This window comes from Psammomys obesus, unplaced genomic scaffold (assembly GCF_907164565.1).
Source record: "Psammomys obesus unplaced genomic scaffold, mPsaObe1.curated_primary_1811, whole genome shotgun sequence".
Lineage (NCBI taxonomy): Eukaryota > Metazoa > Chordata > Mammalia > Rodentia > Muridae > Psammomys > Psammomys obesus.
The window spans coordinates 14,623,070-14,642,951 of record NW_026585895.1 but is presented as its reverse complement, the minus strand read 5'-3'; the positions used below and the strand labels follow the sequence as shown (position 1 = coordinate 14,642,951).

Below are 19,882 nucleotides of genomic sequence, written 5' to 3'. Positions count from 1 at the left end.
AAAAAAAACCTAGAGATTTACAAGGATCATGGATGCTAGAACTGGCAAGAGGGTGAGATACAGAAATACTGGGATCAACAGAAACAGAATGAAATAATGGAAACATTAGAGGTTTGACAGGTGCCAGGGGTGAATAAGCAGTGGCTCCTGAACCCTGACTGTAGAGCAATCTCTGCAACACTTCTGAAATATACCAGAGCTGGGCCTTAACATACAAACTGATTATGCCCAGATTCTGAAGCTTGGACCCAAAAATCACTATTTCCTGAAACCTCAGGTGATCTGATGTGCAGACGAACTTTGAGAAACACTGATGGGAGGCAACTGTGCCAGCAACTACCTAACCATCACAAGAGCCACTAGGTTCTGACGTAGTCTAAGGCCATGCTGCCTCAGCAACAGGAAACAGTAGGCAGCAATGGGGAAGAAAAGTGCAGCACTTCCTGCTAAATGGGCCCCTTACCGTTGCTAGGAGAACCTCAAAAAAGAATCGTCTGCCTGTGACTCATCTTTCTGTTTGGGAAGTAGTTCCCAGACTTGCCTGCACAGTGGAATCACTACAGAGGCACCAGGCCCTCTCTCCCACCCCTGCTGATGGGTTATGCTGTTCTGGGATGTAGTTTGAGCTTTGGAAACTTGACAGATCCCCAAAATAATTGTACATGTGCAGAAGAGCTTGAAAACCACTAGATTGGGGACACACCCATCACTGTCTTGCTTAGCAGCGGAAATGGAAATTTGGATGATTCTGATGGGGTAATACCTAGAGTGATAACCTTCAAGTTTGGTTGCAGTACTTCCCAAATTTTCAAAAAATTCTCATCCCCAGATCACATGTCAGACCAACAAGGTCTCTGGTGAGGGACCAGGCAGGAACATTTTTTTTTTTTTTGTCATCTCCAAGTGGTTCCATTGTTTAGTCAAACTTGAGAATTCATGATTACTTCAGTACTTCCCAAAGCAATGTCAACAACACCTGGGTTTGCTAGACATTACGAATTCTCAGGGCAGGAGAGATGGCTCAGAGGTGAAGAGCACAGGCTGCTCTTCCCACGAGACCAGGCTTAATTCCCAACACCCCCATGGTGCCTCACAACCATCTGTAACTCTAGTCCCACAAGATCCAACTCCCTGGCCTCTGAAGTGACTTATACATGTGATTCACAGATGGACATGCAGGGAAAACACCCATACACATAAAATCAAAACAAATGTTTAAGAATGCAGATCCTCAGGCCTGACTTTTGGACAGGGTGGGAGCCGGCAATTGAACCAAGCTCTGCAAGTCTTCTGTGAGTGCTACTGACCTGGAAACAGATGGTTGTCTGTTTGTTGACCTCTTCCTAGTGAACCTGTGTAGCCATACACACAAAGGGTCAAGAAACAACCAACCAACAAACCACACTCTAATCTCCTCAAACCTCCTATCGTGGTGTGTAAAATAAACTTCCATTGCACTTTGGGATAGGATCTCATTCAGTAGCCTCAAACTCATTATAGCTCAGGCTGGCCTCAAATTCCAGTGAGATGTCAAGCACATATTTTAAGGTAATGCAGATTCTATCTTTGTATTCTTGAGTACTCAGAGATGAAGACCAGTTCTCAGGGGAGGCCAGGGCATAGCCCTCAAACAACAGTGGGGAAAGGGATCATTTTAAGGAGTCAACATGGTATCAGGTACCTACCACAAGAGGCACCAGGAGGTGAAAATGCCTGAAATCCCGACTCAGGCTAGTTCCTGCTCTTCTAAGTTCTCTGTCTTAAGAGTCTGCTCCCCCGACTCCTCTCCAACAGTCTTCAGTAGTGGCAGGGTGGATGACAAACCGCTCGGCTATCTAGTACCTTTTCTGGACAGTCCAATTCCAATAATAACGGCCATAGTACGGGTCTGTGCTTCTTCAGTGTGCATACTTTAAAAGGAATTCAGGGAGGTAGTGGGGCTTTAGTTTTTCAGGGATCCCATTTTTATACTGAATACATGACACTTACAAAACTCTCATTAAAGGCTACTTATTGTTTGTTTGTTTTTTTTCTTCCATCAGGTATGAAGATGATAAAAAAGAGTGGGCTGGGATGCTGAAGGAGATACGTTATGCTTCAGGGGCTAGTTGCCTAGGAACACGCTTAAATCTGTTCAAATTGTCTAAACTATAAACAAGGTGACAAAAACAATAGTTTGAGAGGTGGCTTGTTGGGACAGGAGGGCTTTAATTTATTGCCTTTCTCTAAGCCTGTACGATGATTCATGCAGGTTTACAGCTATTCATGTAGAGTTTCTATGACGTAAAACAGTGCAGCTGAAATCTCAAGAGGTTTTCCAGTGTGCCAGGTAGACAGCCATTTGCTAAGAAGTTTAGTATTCAGTTGAACAATGTATGTTTATTAAACTTTTCTCCAAGAGGTGAGCTTTCTAAATCTGAGCTGTTTACTAATCCTTTGTATTCTTAAAATACATTTACACTTGTTTTCTATTGTAAATGAAATGCATATGTCTACATTCTAAAGAGATGTCTTTCCCTGTCTTGAGCTATGACAGGAATCTTGTGCCTTATAATGAAGATGACTGGAAATGCTGTTTAAAAGTACAATAAATGAGTCTCCAGTCCTTTTCTCAATGCTTTTTGAGACACTGGTGTATTATTTCCCAATCAAAATGTTGTATCTTTGTATGTATCTGTTGACAATGTGTACGTGCGTGCATGTGCCAGTATTTGTGTGGAGGTCAGAGGGCAAGCACTGGTGTCTGTCTTCGCTTCCCACCTAACTAGAGAAGGCTCTTTGCTGCTTCTCCCCTGTGCAGGAGAGCTGGCCTGCAAGCTTCTGTGTAGATTCCTGTCTGCCTCCCACCTTCCTGCAGGGGCACTCATGCTACGTGCCAATCATTTTTGTGGGTTCTAGGGATTTGAACTCAAGTTCTCAGCTTCCGAGGCAAGCATGTTTATGTGCTGGTCCAGCTCTGCAGCCCCACGCAGCTTCAATTTAAACCCAACCAATTACAGTCTCCACATTAAGCACAGCAGCTGTAATGGAAAGTGATCTTTAAGCTGCTAAGGCAGAAAGTGATTTGACAGGAGCGTACACAGCCACTGGTTCAATTTGTAGCTTTAGTTACATGAAAGGGCTGCTTATTTGCTAAACTTCCAACAGCAAGAGAGGTGACTGAGCCAAGTACGCTGGCACATGTCTGAAACCCCAGACCTTGAGAGACATCCCACTAGGACTGCTAGAACAACCAGGTTTGAGCCCAGCTTGGGTAAGAGTAAGGGTCCACCTGGAGTAATATAAGGCTATGCGCCCAGTTTTTCTTGGGGTTACAGCCTCCTCAGTCTACCACAGTCATCAGACTCAACCCTGTACGTGCTCAGCACTTGGATCGTACCACACATCTGCATATGGACAGATCTTCCATAGGTGTATGGGCATTCTCTGTTGGCTACATCCCCCTCCATCCACACTCTTCTCCAATCGCACTTGAAGCAATGCCATGCAGTCACGTGCTATTAAATCCAGTGACGACTTCCACAATTCCTTCTGGAGCCTGGACCTCCCTGTGACATCCAAACTCACTGAGTAGACATCTTAGATGCTGGAAAAATGTCACAACATGTCTGAACAAACTCAGGATGGTCCCACCAAGCAGCCCACCTCCCGCCTTGCTCTTCCCACAGACCCCAGTCTTCGTGAAAGGAATGTTTGTGTTACACCTCCTCCCTGAAGACTCAGAGAACATCCCAGATGAGGGGACAAGACTGTAAGAGGCAGAGAGTGTCTTCTAGAGTCACAGGCACTTGGGCTCATCAACTCTCAATAGCCGCAGCTGCCGGCAGAGTATCAAGCTAGACATTCAAGCACGGATGGTGTGTGTGCTGGGGGGGATGTCACAAGCCTTGCTCCTGGTTTAGAAGCCATAACAGTTTTTGCGGGGGGACCAGTCAGCTTTCTCCAGGCCCAGGCCATGCTACGGTGGACAGCCCTGTACCCATGCACACGCAGCGGCACTAAGTGCACTCACTAGGCTACATATACAAACATTTCTAGAGAGGAGGGGAGGGACACAAGTTAGAAGGGGGAGGGCAAGCAGGACCCAGGGGGAGTTGGGGAGGGGAATGAATGGTGGCTTTCAAATTGATCAAAATAAAACATTCACACATAAGGGAACAAATAGAAAAATTTTAAATTGTACATTATGAAACTTTCTCTTTTTTCTTTTTTTTTTTTTTTTTGAGATGTAGAATGTTTTGAGACAGTGACTCACACTATTGCCTAGGATGGCCTGGAACTCACTATGCCACACAGGTTGGCCTCAATCTCACGGACCTCCTCTCTCATTTCCAGAGCGCTGTGATTGACTCACTTATTGAGAGTTCTTAGCTGGGTGTGGGCATGATGCACACACCTATACCAGCACTCAGGAGGCAGAGGCAGGAGGATTGCCACAAGGTGGGGACCAGCTGGCTCTACTCAAGTTAAAAAAAAATAATAAAATCAAATATGCAGAAATATAAAATATGTGTATTCTTAGCATTCCTTGCTTAAAGCTTTTACAATGGCTTCTCATCTCATTTGGAGGAGCCGTGAGGTCATCTGCTGTTGACTGTTACCTCTGACCTTTTCTATACTCCCGACCCCTCCTCCCACTTGTTTTGCTCTAACCACAGTGGAACTCTTGTTATTCCCAAATACATCAGCCTATTCCAACTCAGAATATTTGCACTTAGCATTTTTAATTGAGTTAAGCCACTTAAGTAAATAAAAATGTGGTGTGCCATAGTCATTTAAAATGAAAACTACAATTAGGATTTGCTGCTCCAAATATCCGTTCTCTCAGGTAGCCCATCCGTGCATCCTTCGTTGACAGTGCCATGGAGTTCCACTCAAAGTAAGGGACCTGCAAAGTAAGTAATTTATTTGAATAAGAGTTTTAAAACAACTGTAAGTGTTTTTAATTTGACTTCCCCACCATCAGATGGAGCTCCCTGTTGGTTTAGTGAGGAGATATATAGGCTTTCCAATGATGGCCTCAGAGATTCATAAAATGCAAACACAGTTGTAAAATGCAGAAATTATTTTCTTGGTCTATAAGGATATGAACTAAGAGTGCATAAAAGACTTGTTACTTAGCAGTATTTGTGGGTTTTGATATTGTGTGTGTGCTAAAAAATTCAGAAAGGTGAACACAGGGAGAAGGCACCATTTGATAGAGAAACAAGCTCTCCACAGACACCATAAGTGCTAGCCTTGGATCTGGGGCTTCTTAGCCTCCAGAAATGTTATAAATAAAAGCCTGTTATTGGTTCCCAAGTCCCCACCACCCAAGTTGGAAAGAATCCAGGCACAGTGACTCACAGCTGTAATACCAGCACTCCAAAAGCTGAGGCAGGAGGAGTGCCAAAGGCCAGACAGGCTAACTGACTGTGCGCTCTCGGCCAGCCTGGCTACAGCACGTTACTATGTTTCTCCCATTAAAACTGATGTGAAAGAGGGGTGGACAGAGAGGTGACGCAGAGGTTAAAATCACTGGCTGCTCTTCCAGAAGACCTGGGTTTGGTCCCCTGCACCCATGTGGTGGCTCACAGCTGTCTGTAAGTCCAGCCCAGGGGACCCCTCCTCTGGCCTCTGAGGGCATCAGACAGGCAGGTGGTGTGCAGATACACATACAGGTAAGAGATCCAAACACATAAAACAACATTCAAAACAAAACAAAACAAACAAGAAGGCAGCCTGAATGAGTATTTCACAGCTGATTATAAGCAGTAGTTGACCTGGCCTCTGGGACCCCAAGCATGCCTGTGATGACAGACCTATAAATAGGCAAAATACCTACACACATAAAAAATAAATTTTAAAAAACTGAAATAGATTTAAAAATGTTTAAAGGAAAGAGGGAAACCACAGCGTTATCACAGGCCCTTGGCTGCCAGTGGGTTTCAAGCAGTCCTGCTGGGCTCTAATTTTCGAAACTATGCATTCGTGTGCACATGCCTGGGAGGGTAAGCGATATGGAATAAATGTGCTTATGTCACTGCTTAGGTTGCCATGCTCTGATGCTTAAAAGGCTAGCCTGTTTACACAAAGAGATCAAGTCCCTTCCCAAACAGTAATGGCACTGCTTGCTAACCTTTTATGCCATCTTGTAATAAAAGCTGAAACTTTCCTGTTTCAATTCACTTAAAAAAAATGCTTTTCTATATACCTTGCTAACAGATTCTGAAGAAATGATACAAGTTAATAAAAGATTTAAGTGGCACAATTATGTAGAAGAAAATAGCTTGAAATATTTTTATATTGACTATTTATTTGAAATCAAGTGATTTTACACATAAATTTCAATAATATATACTCAGGCTGGAGAGACAGCTCAGCAGTTAAGATTACACACTCTGGAGAGAACCTGAGTTTGATTCCCAGTACCATGTCAGAAGGCACACAATTTCCTGTAACTCTAGCTCCTGGGGACTCCTACCTCCACAGCTACCTGCACCCATATGCACATACTCACACACAGACACAAGTAATTTGAAAAATAAATCTTTAAATACAGCAGCTATATAAATCGCAGTGAGGGCTTATGAGCTTTACCTGCAAGGCCGCAGGAGTCTGCTGAAGGCTACAAGAGTCTACAAAAACACGGCCTCTGAACTCTCAGAAGCGTGTCCCCTCACATAGCCTATGTATGGTACGTTAGCCTTTTCCTTTTAAAACCCTGTCTGTAATGTCCGACATGCAAAATAAAAAATATGCAAACCAGTAAAATTTATTTATGGTTTTTGTTTGTTTGTTGTTGTTGTTTTTGATATAAGGACTCACTCTGTATCTTTGGCTGGACTGAAATGCAATATACAGAGACCAGGCTAGCCTCAAACTCCGAAAGCCATCTATAGCTGCTTCCCAGGTGCTAGGACTGAAAAGTATGAGCCACTACGGCCAGCTCTTCATTTGTTTGAGACAAGACCTCACTATGTAACAGATTCTAGCCTTGAACTTGCTAGGTGGGACAGGTAGCCTCAATCTCGAGATCCTTCTGCCTCAGGCTTACAAGTGCTAGGATTAGGCCTGTACACCAAACTCTGTGTGTGTGTGCGCGCATGTGTGTTTGTGTGTTAGGCACATGGTAGATACACATGCCCATGTGTGCAGGGAGACAGTCAGTGTCCTGCGCCAGCACGCTCTGCCTTGCTCCCGGGAGACAAGGTTTTCCCGGTAGGCTGGTAGACTCCAGCGCTCCACCTGTGTCCGCCCACACCGCACTGGGATTACGGATGTGCATGCCCACACCTGCCCCACCGTGCCTTTTTAGAGGCTGAATTACCTGACTGTTTCATACCTGAACAACACGATAGCCCAAGATTTCCAAATGTCGTTTTTTCATAGCAGATTGTCCCTTCAAGTGAGGAATGTTTGAACAGAAGGCTTTTCCATCCAAAAATTCTACAGCAATCCTACAAAAACAAAAAATATTTACTTCCAAAATCAAAATGAGAATTTAAGTAACCAATAACCACAAACCCTTCAGGAAAAAGAATGTTTCCATATAAACTAACAGCTAAGTGACTATAAATCAGGTTTTTATTTTCTTCCTCTTCTGAGACACAGTATCAAGCAGGCCAGTTTGGGGGTTCAAATGCATGCCTCCCCCTCGAATCTGAGTACTTGGTCCCCACTTGCTGGCTCTATTTGGAGAGCCCTGGGGAGCTGTGACATGCCCTTGCTGGAAGGAAGTATGTCACTAAGGGTGGGCTTCGAGGTTTCAAACGCCACCCATTCCTAGTCTGTCTCCTGCCTGCAGTCAGGCTTCCCTGCCAGCCAGTGATGGACTCTTATGCCTCTGGAAGCAGAAGCCCCAAATAACCTCTTCCTTCTCTAAGTGGCTCATGGAGTCTCATCACAGCAACAAGGACATTAGTACAGGCTAGCCGTGAACTACTGATCCTCTGGCTTCTCCCCACAAGTGCTGGGGTGACGGGCACCCACTACAGAGTCCCAAATTATTTTTCTACTGAAAAAATTAGTAACTAACTGTCAAGCCTTTTCATTTAAAGAAACTAGTAAAACATCTAGCTCTTGTGGGTTTCTTGGTCCAACATTCACTATGAGATAGCTTCTTCCATAAAGATTTACCCATGAAGTCAAAGCAGCATAGCTAGGGTCTAAAAGAACGTGAATAGAGCAGCAGGGCAGAAGAGGCTGAGTGCTCTTACAAAGTACAGAAGGGTGCAGAAACCAGACAAGAACACTGCACTCCTGGCTAAGGACAACAAGGCCACCACTTGGTTACACAGACTGCTGGCCCGTGGACAGCTGAAGGAAATTACAAAGGGAGAAGGCACAGTACAGAGGCAACTGTGTGGGATGTTTGAGTGGCAGGGGCTCTCACCAACCCTTAATAAAAGATGCTCTAATATAAATGCCAAAGATAACCACTCAAAAAATATCCTAAAACTATAAATATAAATTAAAATAAATATAATATATACATATGTATAATTTTATGTAATATATTAAATATAAATATAAAACTATAAATATAAATTACCTCTCAGCTTCTGGTGGAAGCGTTGGTTCATCTCTTGAAGTATTTGATTCCCAGTATATTCCCAGTGATTTCCCCGGAGCTATGCTATGGCTTCCGTAAGGAACAGGGGTTTTTTGTTTATCCAAAATACATTCAAAATCTATTTTTAAAAAACATGAAGAATCAATAGTATAAATTAGGCAATTCTAACATTCAGAAGCTTAAGTATATTTTAAACATTTATATATATGTATATATATATATATACACACACACACATGTATATGTACATATACACACACATGGATTTAAAAGAGCATAAAAACAATATAGCTCCCTAATTATCCAACTTATTTTTAAGGTATTGTCCAAGGGTACTTTTTTTGAAAATAAATAAACACCAAGCAAGTATTAAACTACAGAACACAGCTGGCTACCCTCCACACTGACCTAAGTTAAACCATATCAGAGAGTTTTGCTTTAAACCAGGCATAGTGACGCACGCCTGTAATCTCAGCACTTGGGAGGCAGGGCCGAAGGATGACAAGTTAGGATCATATGAGTTACAAAGCCAGACTGTCTGAAAAGAAAAAAGTTTATTTTAATATCTTTAAGTTTTTTCATCACTCGGAGGATGCTAAGACAACCCACCCAAACATTGGTAAAAACAAGGACATGTCTCCCTGTATGAACTGCATGTACAGGAACTATGCTGACACAGATAATTTTTCTTAGACAAAATGGAACAATAATGTAGAAGGAATGGTACGTGCAGAAACGTGCTGCTCTGGCCTCCCTTGTGAGTGCTAGACTTAGGCAAGAAGCGATTGGCAGTGGCTACTACAGTCAGTAGGGCAAATGCTCATCAGGAACAGATGAGTCAGCCTGAAGAATGTTATAAACCCATTGAGGTGTGGTGACCTTTGATACAATGCAGTAAGAAAGAGCTATCTGTGAGACAGTCTGGTCAAAGACAAATAAAAACTGTAATTCAATTAAGCATCTACCTCTAACTGCTGGTTTACCAGAAGAGAACATGAGCATGTTAAACAAACCACAGGGTGCAAGATAAAAACATTTCCCAGTAAAGTGTAAGGGAGGAAGGGGGAGTATAGAACGGGGGGGGGGGGGGGAGAGCAAACTGACCAAGCGCAATGTTTGGATCCCAACTTGAACACATGAATCATAAATATATAAGAAGCAACCACGAAGGCTGTATACGATTAAGAAATTAAAATCAGTCGAATAACATTTTGTTTCTGAGCTATGGGGCCTTGCAAAGTGTCTTAGCTGGTCAAGGACCCCAAATGCTCAAGTCACCCTCCTGCCTCAGCTTCTTGCAGGACTGGACTATACGCCACAGCTCTTAGCTTCATGCTATCTGGTGGTTTGAATGAGATGTTCCCCATACTCTCAGGCACTATTGAGGATGCTTAGGTGTGGCCCTGCTGGAAGAAATGCACCCCTGGGGGCAGTCAGGGTTAAGTCCCCCAGGGCTCTATCGGTTCCTGCCTCCACACTCCTGCCTTGGGTTCCTGCCCTGACTTCCCTGGATGACAGACTACAAGCTGTAAGGTGAAATAAGCCTGCTCCTCCTCCTCCAGTTGCTTTTGGTCATAGAATTTATCATGGCGATAGAAAGCAGATAGGACAGACAGTCTTACCCAACATTTATATGCCGGAGGTTGATCACCATTGGGAGGGGAGTCCTGAGGAGGCGATTAATACGCGTGAGTAGCCCCTCGTTGTGTTAGAGGATGCAGCAATCCCACGAAACAAAACTAGGGGGCTGGGTGCAGCTGGAGACATGCGGCAAAGACCTACACTCTCCCCAGACTCCTTCTGTGCGTTTTGGTTTTCTTTCCTTTGTTTTTGAGATAGGGTCTCGCTCTGTTGCCCAGGCTTACCCAGACCTCCTGAGCAGCTGGGATCATAGGCATGTGCCATGTCAAAGCAGGACAGAACCTTTTGAAGATTCAGAAATGTTTAATGAACCTAAATCCAGGATTTACTTAGCACTGGTGAAGATTAACTTTTAATTTTTTTTTTTAAAACAGCAATACTGATGGTTATCAATGTTGGGCCATGGGAATGAACTTGAGAGTTTATGTCTACTTTGTCTGTTTAGAAATTTACATGATAAAAATCTGAAAAATTATACACTGAGACTTGCAAGATGGCTCAGAGGAAGAGCACTTTTGGCCATCACAGAGGACCTGGGTCTGGCTTCTGGCACCCACAATGGGACCCATAACCATCAGTAATTCCAGGTCCATGGATGTGGCTCCCTCTTCTGGCCTATGTGAATATTAAGGCTACACTTAAGCACACTTACATACAGATAGAATGCTTATACACATAAAATAAAAATAAAAAAATCTTTACAAACAGTAAACCTTTCTAAAGTTCCAGCTAACTAGAAGACTCTATTAAAGTGAGTTGGTCCTCGCAGGTAAATGGCTGGAACTATAAAAGATCATCCTAAGTGAAATAACCCAGACCCAGAAAGACACACACGGTATGTATTCACTTATAAGTGGATATTGGCCACATAGTACAGGATAAGCACGCTACAATGCACAGATCCAAAGAAAAGAAGTAACAGGGCCCACCCAAGGGAAGATGCTTAAATCTCACTCAGAAGGGGAAATAGAATGGACAGCAGAAGTAGTTGAAGAGAGCAAACAAGGTAGGAGAGGGAGTACAGAAATGAGGGTGGGGATCAGCCCTGGGGAGAGTGGAGGTGGGAGATCAGAGGGCAAGAGAAAAGAGAAACCCTGGGCGTGGCACTTCTGTGTCAACCCAGGGACCTAAGACAAGGTAGGCTTCTGGGAGGACAGAAGATACGGGGGTGACTCTAGCTGAGACTTCTAGTAGCAGGGGTCATGGAGACTGAAGAGGTCACCCTCTAACTAGACCAGACTGCTCGAGAGTTTTAGAGGGAGAGGAACACCAACCTACCCACAAAAACTCTGACCTAAAATTTATCCTGCCTACAAGATATGCAGGGATAAAGATAGAGCAGAGATTGAGGGAATGTCAACCAATGCCTGGCCCATCCCACAAGAGAGAGCCAACCCCTGACACTATTACAATATTCTGCTATGCTTGCAGATGGGAACCTAGCATAGCTGTCCTCTGAGATGCTCCACCCAGCAGCCAGCAGAAACAGATGCTGAGACTCACAACCAAACATTGGGGAAGCCTAGGGAGCCTTGTGGCAAAGTGAGCGAAAGGATAAAAAGACTTGGAGGGGATAAGAACACCACAAGACCAACAGAGCTAACTAACTAGGGCCCAGAGGGACTTGCAGAGACTGAAGCACCCAACCAAGGACTATGCATGGATTGGACCTAGGGCAGCTTGGTCTTCATGTGGGTCCCCAGTAAGGGGAATGGGGGCTCTCTCTGGCATGGACTCTGTTGCCTGCTTTTTGATCACCTCCCCCTGGCGGGGTTGCCTCGGCAGACCACATGGAAAGAGGATGCACTCAGTCCTGATGTGACTTGATGAGCTGGGGTGGGTTGGTGGAGGGAGCTCCCCTTTTCTGAAGAATAGGGGAGAGGGGAGGGGGGAAGAGAAGGGAGGGTAGGACTGGGAAGAGAGGACAGAGGGATTCATGGGATTTATTTATTCATGGGATGAAACATGAATAAATAAATTAATTAATAATAAAAAAAGAACTTGCAAATTAAAAAAAAAAGTTTGGTTCAAAAGTTTGCTGATCCTCTCCCAGTGACTTACCCACTGTATGGTAATACGGTGACAGAGCAGAGGCCTTTACACATCTGTGTCCTCCTAGGATTTCTGTTAACATTTTATAGATCTGTTGTTGTGCTCCATTCATAACACCAGTATCTTTAGGAAAATTTAAAAAGTTAAAAGGTTTTTCCTAAATTCAACAAAGTGAAAAGTAGAAGTTTTTACCAAAAGCCTCAGAACTGGCCAAGTGGCTTAGCAATTTCATAAAAGTGTTCACCTCCAAAGCCTAAGGACCGGAGTTTAATCTCCATAACCCAGGTGAAGGTGGAAGGAGAGAACTGACTCCAGAAAGTCGTCCTCTGCCCTCCACACGTGCCGGTGTATGCAACCACGGGCACACACAAAATACAGTAAGAGTCCAGTGCAATCCGTGTGGAAGCGCACTAAATTCAGTAGGAGACACCTGCCTGCTCTCAAGTGGTTCACTGTCCCAGTTAAGAAATCCCTGTGAATTTCTCTTACAAAAGCATTTAACCAGCCATTAGGCCCTGCTGGAAACTCCATCACCATTAGACTTAATGGAGAAAATAATAACGTATTACCTGTTATAACGTATAATCTGTTCTGGAATTTACTATACTCTCTTACCAAGAGAAAGCTCATACCTTTGTTATACTGTTGTTGACAAAAGCGGTCATGAAACCAAGGAACCTGAAACTCGGGGCACTCCAAGCGGACTGCTCTATTTAACTCCATAAGGCGAAACTGGACCCTTGCACTTAGAGTGGAAGGTAAAACTGAAATTAAAAACAAATTAGTGTATGGATTTGGATAGACCAGACTTAGCAGAATCAGTTTAACTCTTCATGTCATGACCCCCACTGCTGCTGCTGGTTGATACTTTAAATATTTTTTTTTTTTTTTAGTTTTTCATGACAGGGTTTCTCTGTGTAGCCCTGGCTGTCCTGGAACTAGTTCTGTAGACAAAACTGGCCTTGAACTCAGAGATCCACCTGCCTCTGCCTACCAAGTGCTGGGATTAAAGGCGTGGGCCACCTTTAATACTTTTAACTCTCACATGAGAGAGTCTCTTCATTTGTACGCACATGCTTCACATTTTTAACTTGATACATTTGGTAATGTGCTGAAGACCAATTTTTGCACTCTATAAATTTTAAAGCTACATTAAAAAAAAATACTACCAAGAAATTTCACTACTTCCTTTATGATAGTCTATATTTTAGAATTTATCATAAGGAAACAATCCATAGTTCATGTGTAACACTCACTATTTGTAATGAATTGGAAACAACCTATAAAATAAGAAACAAGGGTCACAGGATGTAACTAAAGTCACGTGACTACAGCGCATGCACAAGGCCTGGGTTCAGTAGACAGCACTGCATTTTTCATAAAGGGGGTTCCTACTTTCAGATAATAGTAAATAAAGTTAAAAAAAAGACATCAATATGACATATTCATAATACAGTTCAATGAAAAACAGCAACATAAAAAAGCAATTTAAGATCTCCACCCATCTAGAAACATACTTTGATGCATACATGTGCATATGAGACCAAAAGAAATCCAAGCACGTGGGGTGTAGCCCAGTGCAGAGTACTTCATCAGCATGCAGGATAACCTGGGCTCAATCCTCTCCACGAAAGGACAAACAGAAGGAAAAGCGAGCTCCACCCACGAAAGGTGGCAGAGCCCCATTTACTTGGTGGTGGAACTAGCAATAATATCTAACTTTGATACTATTTATGTGTTTTCCAAGCTTTCTATAATATTCATAATTTTTTTAAAGACAGGATCTCAATACAAGGCCCTGGCTGGCCTGGTCAGCTTCATACTTTATCCTCCTGCCTCCGCCTCCCAAATGCTAAAATCATAGGTATGATATATATGTATGTCTGTATTACATACCTATTGTATAGTATATGTGTTTATAATTATATTCATATATATGTACACAAACACATTCCTAATCCAAGTGCTGGAGATGAAACCTATGGCTTAAAAAGAAAGAAACCCACAGCTTAACAAATACTAAGCAGGCATTCTACTATTAAACTACTCCCAGTCAATCATAAAATGCTTTTGTTAACAGGAAATAATATAATTAGCCTTTTTCCTTTTTTTTGCAGGGTGGCATTGAGACAGGGTTTCTCTGTGTGGCCTTGGCTGTCCTGGACTCTCTTTGTAGACCAGGCTGGCCTCGAACTCACAGAGATCTACCTGCCTCCCAGAGTGCTGGGATTACAGGTGGCACCTCTGGTTGTTATTAGCCTTTAAATGTTTCATTATGGACACAACTGACACTTGCAATAAAGTTCATGTAATAAATCCTGAAAGTAAAAAGTAGATACATACTTTCAAGTTGAGAATCTAATCTGGCTAAGAACTCGATGTTAAAAATTTTCTTTAGCAGATCTTTTGGAAAATATTCAAGTGAGGCCAAAGAAAAACCAAAAAACACGAATGTACCAGGATCCAATGCACCTAAAAAATAAATTTAAAAGTTGTAATCTTCAGATGTTTCACATATGCACATAAACAGGTAAATCATTTAGATAGAGCCAAGTTTTGTTTTGTTTTTTTAATGATATAAAAGAAAACAAATCATATCAACACAACCTCACAAAATTAAGCTATACCATTACAGGTCAACAGTAATTTTGGGGTAGGGACAGAGTAAGAAAGATAGACAAAAGAAAAGTACTGTTGACCCAGCCTGGGGGCATACACCTTTGATTCCAGCACTCAGGAGGAAGACGCAGGTGGAACTCTGTGAGTTCTCTAAAGACCACAGTGGTCTACAGAGCGAGTTCTAGTACGGCCTTGGCTACACAGAGAAAACCTGTCTCAAAACCTCCCCCAAAAAATTAAATATTAAAGGGGAGAGCTTCTTATGTAGGGAAAGGGACAAACTGCATAATCCACTGGCACAGAATTCTTACACAGGACAGAAAGGACGAACTCAGAATCTCCACAGGTGTAGCACACAGCTGAAATCTCAGCACTTCGGAGGCTGAGGCAGGGGGACTGCACACGCTTGAGACCAGCATGGCTACAATACAGTTGGAGGTCTGCCTGTGCTAGTGTGAGACCCCATCTTCAAAACCAGATCAACAAAAATCTTTCCTTTTGGATTTCTTTGCCGTATTTATTTTCTGAAAGAAGACCAAATCATGGAGACAAACAGCTAGGATACTAGTTGTGATCTCAATGCTTAGAAGGTGAAGACAGGAGGGTCAGGAGTTCAAGGCCAATCTTAAATACACACAACATAACAAGTCTGAGGCCACCTTGTACTAAACACACACACACACGGCTAACAGTGATCATCTCTAATGACAAAACTATCTTGTCAAAGTCTTTGGAACCTGACTTTCATTCCCAGACTCACTGGGCACCTTCAACTTCACAGTTCTCATTATTAAACGCAGATAGCCTCCTCACAGTTACATGTACATGACCTCACCCCTACATATACATAGCCTCACCTCTACATGTACATGACCTCACCTCGACATGACCTCACCTCTACATGTATATAACCAGGTCTACAGAGTGAGGTCCAGAACAGCCAGGGCTACACAGAACAACCCTGTTTCAAAAAACAAAGAAATGTTAATCGTTCAGGGCTGGAGATCTGGCTCAGCAGGTCCGAGCACTGGCTGCTCTTCTAGGAAACCCAGGTTCAATCCCCAGACTTGAACTGGCAGCTCACAACCATCTCCAATCCCAGGGGATCTGACACTCTTTTCTGGCCTCTGTGGACACCAGGTACAAGGGCGGTACATAGACAGACATGCAGGCAAAACACCCATATATATAAAGTAAAAATTTTAAATTAAGTTAGAAAGCTGCTATTAAAATGGCCAAAACTGGGGCTGGAGTGAAAGCTGGATGTTCAGAGCACTGACTTCTTCTAAATTAGTGGTTCTCAACATGTATGGCATGACCCCTTTGGGAGTTAAGCAACCCTTTCACAGGGGTCACTCAAGACCATCTGGAAAACATAGATATTTACATTACAATTCATAGCAGTAGCAAAATTACAGTTATGAAGTAGCAGTGTAATAATTTTATGGCTGGAGTTACCACAACATGAGGAATGTATTAAAGGGTTGCAGCTTTAGGAAGGCTGAGAACCCCCGCTCCAGAGTATCCGAGTTTAATCTTCAGAACCCACATGGCAGCTCATATCCATCTGTAAACACCAGAGGACCTAATGCCCTTTTCTGGCCTCCATGGGCACCAGGCATAGGAAGTGGTGCAGAGATATATATATAGGCTCATACATATAAATTTTTTAAAAAATATTTTAAAATGGGTCCAAACCATAATATATTGTATGCACCACAAGGCACTTTTGCAGACAATGTGTAATATAGGAGCCACCAGCACACAGACACAGGAGATGGAAGACCAGGCCAGACCAAAGTAACCAGACAATCTGTACTGTGACACATCTTCAATAAAACAGCCAATCTCTATTATAAAACAAACAAACACCACCACCAAAACCCAAGGAGAAACAGGAAGGAGGTGACAAAATTAAACAAGTTCATTTCTAAAACAAGAAGACAATTCAGAGGCTTATCACTCAAGCACTAAAGAGGCTGAGCACAAGGATCAAAACTTTAAGGCCAGGGGCTGGGGAGATGGCTCAGGGCGGGTGCCTGCTATACAAACATGAAGACCTGAGTTCAAATCTTTAGAACCAACATATGAAGGGGGCATGGCTGGATGCACCCGGAACCCAGTGCCAAGGGATAGAGATAGAAGGACTCCAGCAGCTTGCCCGACCAGCTAATCTGGCCCCATCAGTGAGCTCTATGTTCACTTCCGACCATGCCTCAAAAAATGAAGGACAGATGTGAGCCAGGTGCAGTGGCACATGCCTGGAATCCCAGCACTTGGGAGACAGGCAGGCGGATTGCTGTGAGTTCAAGGCCAGCCTGGTCTATAAAGTGGTCCAAGGCAGACAAGACTATACAGAGAAACCCTGTCTCAAACAACAAAACAACAACAAAAAAGGGACAGGGACTGAGATGCCTGTAAAACAGGTAAAAACAGAGCTTACCAAACAAGTTTGAGAACCTGAGTTCAGATCCTCAGAATCACATAAAGCTGGGGGACAGAGGAGGCAGAACAGGAGCATACTGGGAAGCTCCTGAGTCAACCAGCTCGGAGTACACAATGGCAAACCCTCGACATAGGGAAAGCCAAGAACCAACATCTGAGATTGTCTTCTGCCACGCACACACTAGAATACACACACACACAAACACACACACACACACGTACACACAACAAACACACACATATGTGAGTCTAGTCTGAGCTACAAATTGAGAACCTACCAGTATGGAAAACAAAACAAAACAAAACAAAATTGTCAAGAAATAGGAAACTTTTAAAATCGTGTAAATAGAAGCCAGGCATGGTGGCGCATGCCGTTAGTCCCAGTGCTTGGGAGGCAGAGGCAGACAGATCTCTGGGAGTTCAAGGCCAGCCTGGTCTACAAACTGAGTCCAGGACAGCCAAGACTACACAGAAAAACCTGTCTTGAAAAACAAAGACAAAAATTAAAAATGGTGTATGTAGTGCATGGCCGTGCCCATTCTCCTGGCTATAGTGCCAGCGTACCGGTTACAAAGGGCAGGGCCCCTCCTGATGATTACAGTGGGGACCCAAAGGTCCTTCATAGCGCAGGCTCAAGCTAGACCGGGGATTTACTACACAGATGTAAACCTTAATAGGTTTTTGAAAACCTTGATAACAAAACAGAAAAAAACCAAAATCTTCTTCCCAGAAGTGAACACTAAGTTAAAAGTGTGTGTGTCGGTGGGTGAGGTATTATAGATTACAAGAGATGAAACAGAAGCAGCAAAAGCAACAAGTGAACGTGAGAGTGGGCATCTGGGGGACAACTGAGGAGACTTTACCCAAGAACTCTAAAGGAATTCAGGGACCACTGGAGCTGCCTAGTGCGCTGACAGCGTGTGCTGCTACGAGAGAGTGTCATCACTCGGGACAGGTGTATGCTTCAGTAATACAGTACAGAAATACAGCTCTGAAATAGTGTGCTGGGGAAGTAAGCAAGAGAGATAAACAAATGTGACAAAGTAGTAACATCAAGTCCACTCAGTGTTCCTTGTTCAAACATAGGTCTAACATTTTCATACTAAAAATGTTTCAGAGAAATGGATACTTTTCTTCCTTTGAGACAGGTCCTTCAAGACACAATAGGTAGGGAGATAAGTAGATAGACAGATTATAGATAGATAGACAGACAGACAAACAGACAAAATAGATGTCTATCCTAAGCAGCTGTCAAGTCCCCTCTGTAGCCCAAGCTGGTCTCAAACAATCAATCTTTCTGCCTCAGCAAATGCTAGTATTACAAAGATACAGCAGACACCCAGCTTAAAAGATTTTTAGTACAGAATTTCCAGCTATTAAGAACACCCAGTTACTGAAGGCCACTGTGACAGCTCTCAGCTCATATTTACAAGTGTCTTCTCATCTACTCCTTCATTCTACTGTCAAACACTTTACTTACCTAAGTAAGAGTTAAAGCGCTGGATACATGCTCCAAAAAATTCATCCTTTTGAGGTGGATCATAGTTCAAAACACTGAATGGAAGAATAATTGCAAGGATTGAAAAGGGATGGATCTGTATAAATGAAACAAAAAATTTAGTGTACACTTCGGCAAAGTCATTTTAACCTATCTTCTTAGATGAAGTCTTTCTAATATGCCTATAATGAAATTACAAATGTATCACTTATTAAATTCTGTATCCTGCTATGATTTACTTAAATTCGTGACTGTAAAATGTTAGTACAACAACAACAAAAAGTCAGCCAACCTACAACCTAATTGTGCTAGGTGGAAAAGCCTGTTCTAGACTCCATCACTCACTGAAAATGAACAGGTTACAGCCACCAGCATTTTTCTTCCACACTTTCTTTACCTTTGAACTTCTGAGTCGGGGTATCACTCTACAGCCCAAGCTGGCCTCACACTCAAGGTCAGTAGCTGAGAGTATGGGTGTGAGCTATGCTGCCTGGCAGTACCGGGGGTTGGACCTAAGGCCACACGCACTGTACCTCTTTTCATCTGTGTATTCACTCACTCATCCAAGTACCTGTCGGGCACAAAGCTAAGCAAGCGAGACACTTTTTGTTCAATTATGAAAAACACTGGCCTCTAAATAAAGATCTCATCCCAACATACATAAAACAGCGATACTGTAAGTAAGCATCTTCTCGTGTGGTCCATACAGAGCTTTTCCAATTCACCTTTAGAAACAGGCACTGACAACTCAGGAATGCTGATGTCATGCACACCTCATCTTCTCAGTCTCCATGCCTACTCACAGTTCTAGCAGAGCGTGTGTGTGTGTGTGTGTGTGTGTGTGTGTGTGTGTGTGTGTGATGTGCCTGTGTGTGATGTCTGTGCGTGATGTGTCTGTGAGTGTGTATGTGATGGGCCTGTATATATATGTGTGTCTTTGAGTGTGTGTGTATGCAATATACCTGTGTGTATGTGATGTGCCTGTGTGTGTGTGTGTGTGATGTGTCTGTGAGTGCACATGTATGTGTTGGGCTTGTGTATGTGTGAGATGTGCCTGTGTGTGATGTGCTGTG

General features: G+C 43.1%; 2 protein-coding genes across 4 annotated transcripts in view; one reads left to right on the top strand and one right to left on the bottom strand.

Annotated features, from left to right (window-relative positions):
* Positions 1-2,615, top strand: part of LOC129671454 (Bardet-Biedl syndrome 5 protein homolog) — a 42,046-nt gene extending 39,431 nt beyond the window's left edge. For both annotated transcript variants that reach the window (XM_055600454.1, XM_055600455.1), the window contains one exon: positions 2,043-2,615. In XM_055600454.1, coding sequence (XP_055456429.1) covers positions 2,043-2,154 — 112 coding nt within the window. In that variant the 3' untranslated portion in view covers positions 2,155-2,615. The remainder of the gene's footprint in view (positions 1-2,042) is intronic.
* Positions 2,616-4,707: 2,092 nt separating this feature from the next.
* Fastkd1 (FAST kinase domains 1) overlaps positions 4,708-19,882 on the bottom strand; it is a 28,339-nt gene continuing 13,164 nt past the window's right edge. Inside the window, exons 8-14 of one of the 2 annotated variants that reach the window (XM_055600798.1) lie at positions 18,792-18,906; positions 14,591-14,719; positions 12,880-13,011; positions 12,257-12,370; positions 8,534-8,672; positions 7,325-7,439; positions 4,708-4,888 (exon numbers count right to left, since the gene is read on the bottom strand). In XM_055600798.1, coding sequence (XP_055456773.1) covers positions 4,772-4,888; positions 7,325-7,439; positions 8,534-8,672; positions 12,257-12,370; positions 12,880-13,011; positions 14,591-14,719; positions 18,792-18,906 — 861 coding nt within the window. In that variant the 3' untranslated portion in view covers positions 4,708-4,771. The remainder of the gene's footprint in view (positions 4,889-7,324; positions 7,440-8,533; positions 8,673-12,256; positions 12,371-12,879; positions 13,012-14,590; positions 14,720-18,791; positions 18,907-19,882) is intronic. The other variant, XM_055600799.1, reaches the window with a different exon arrangement.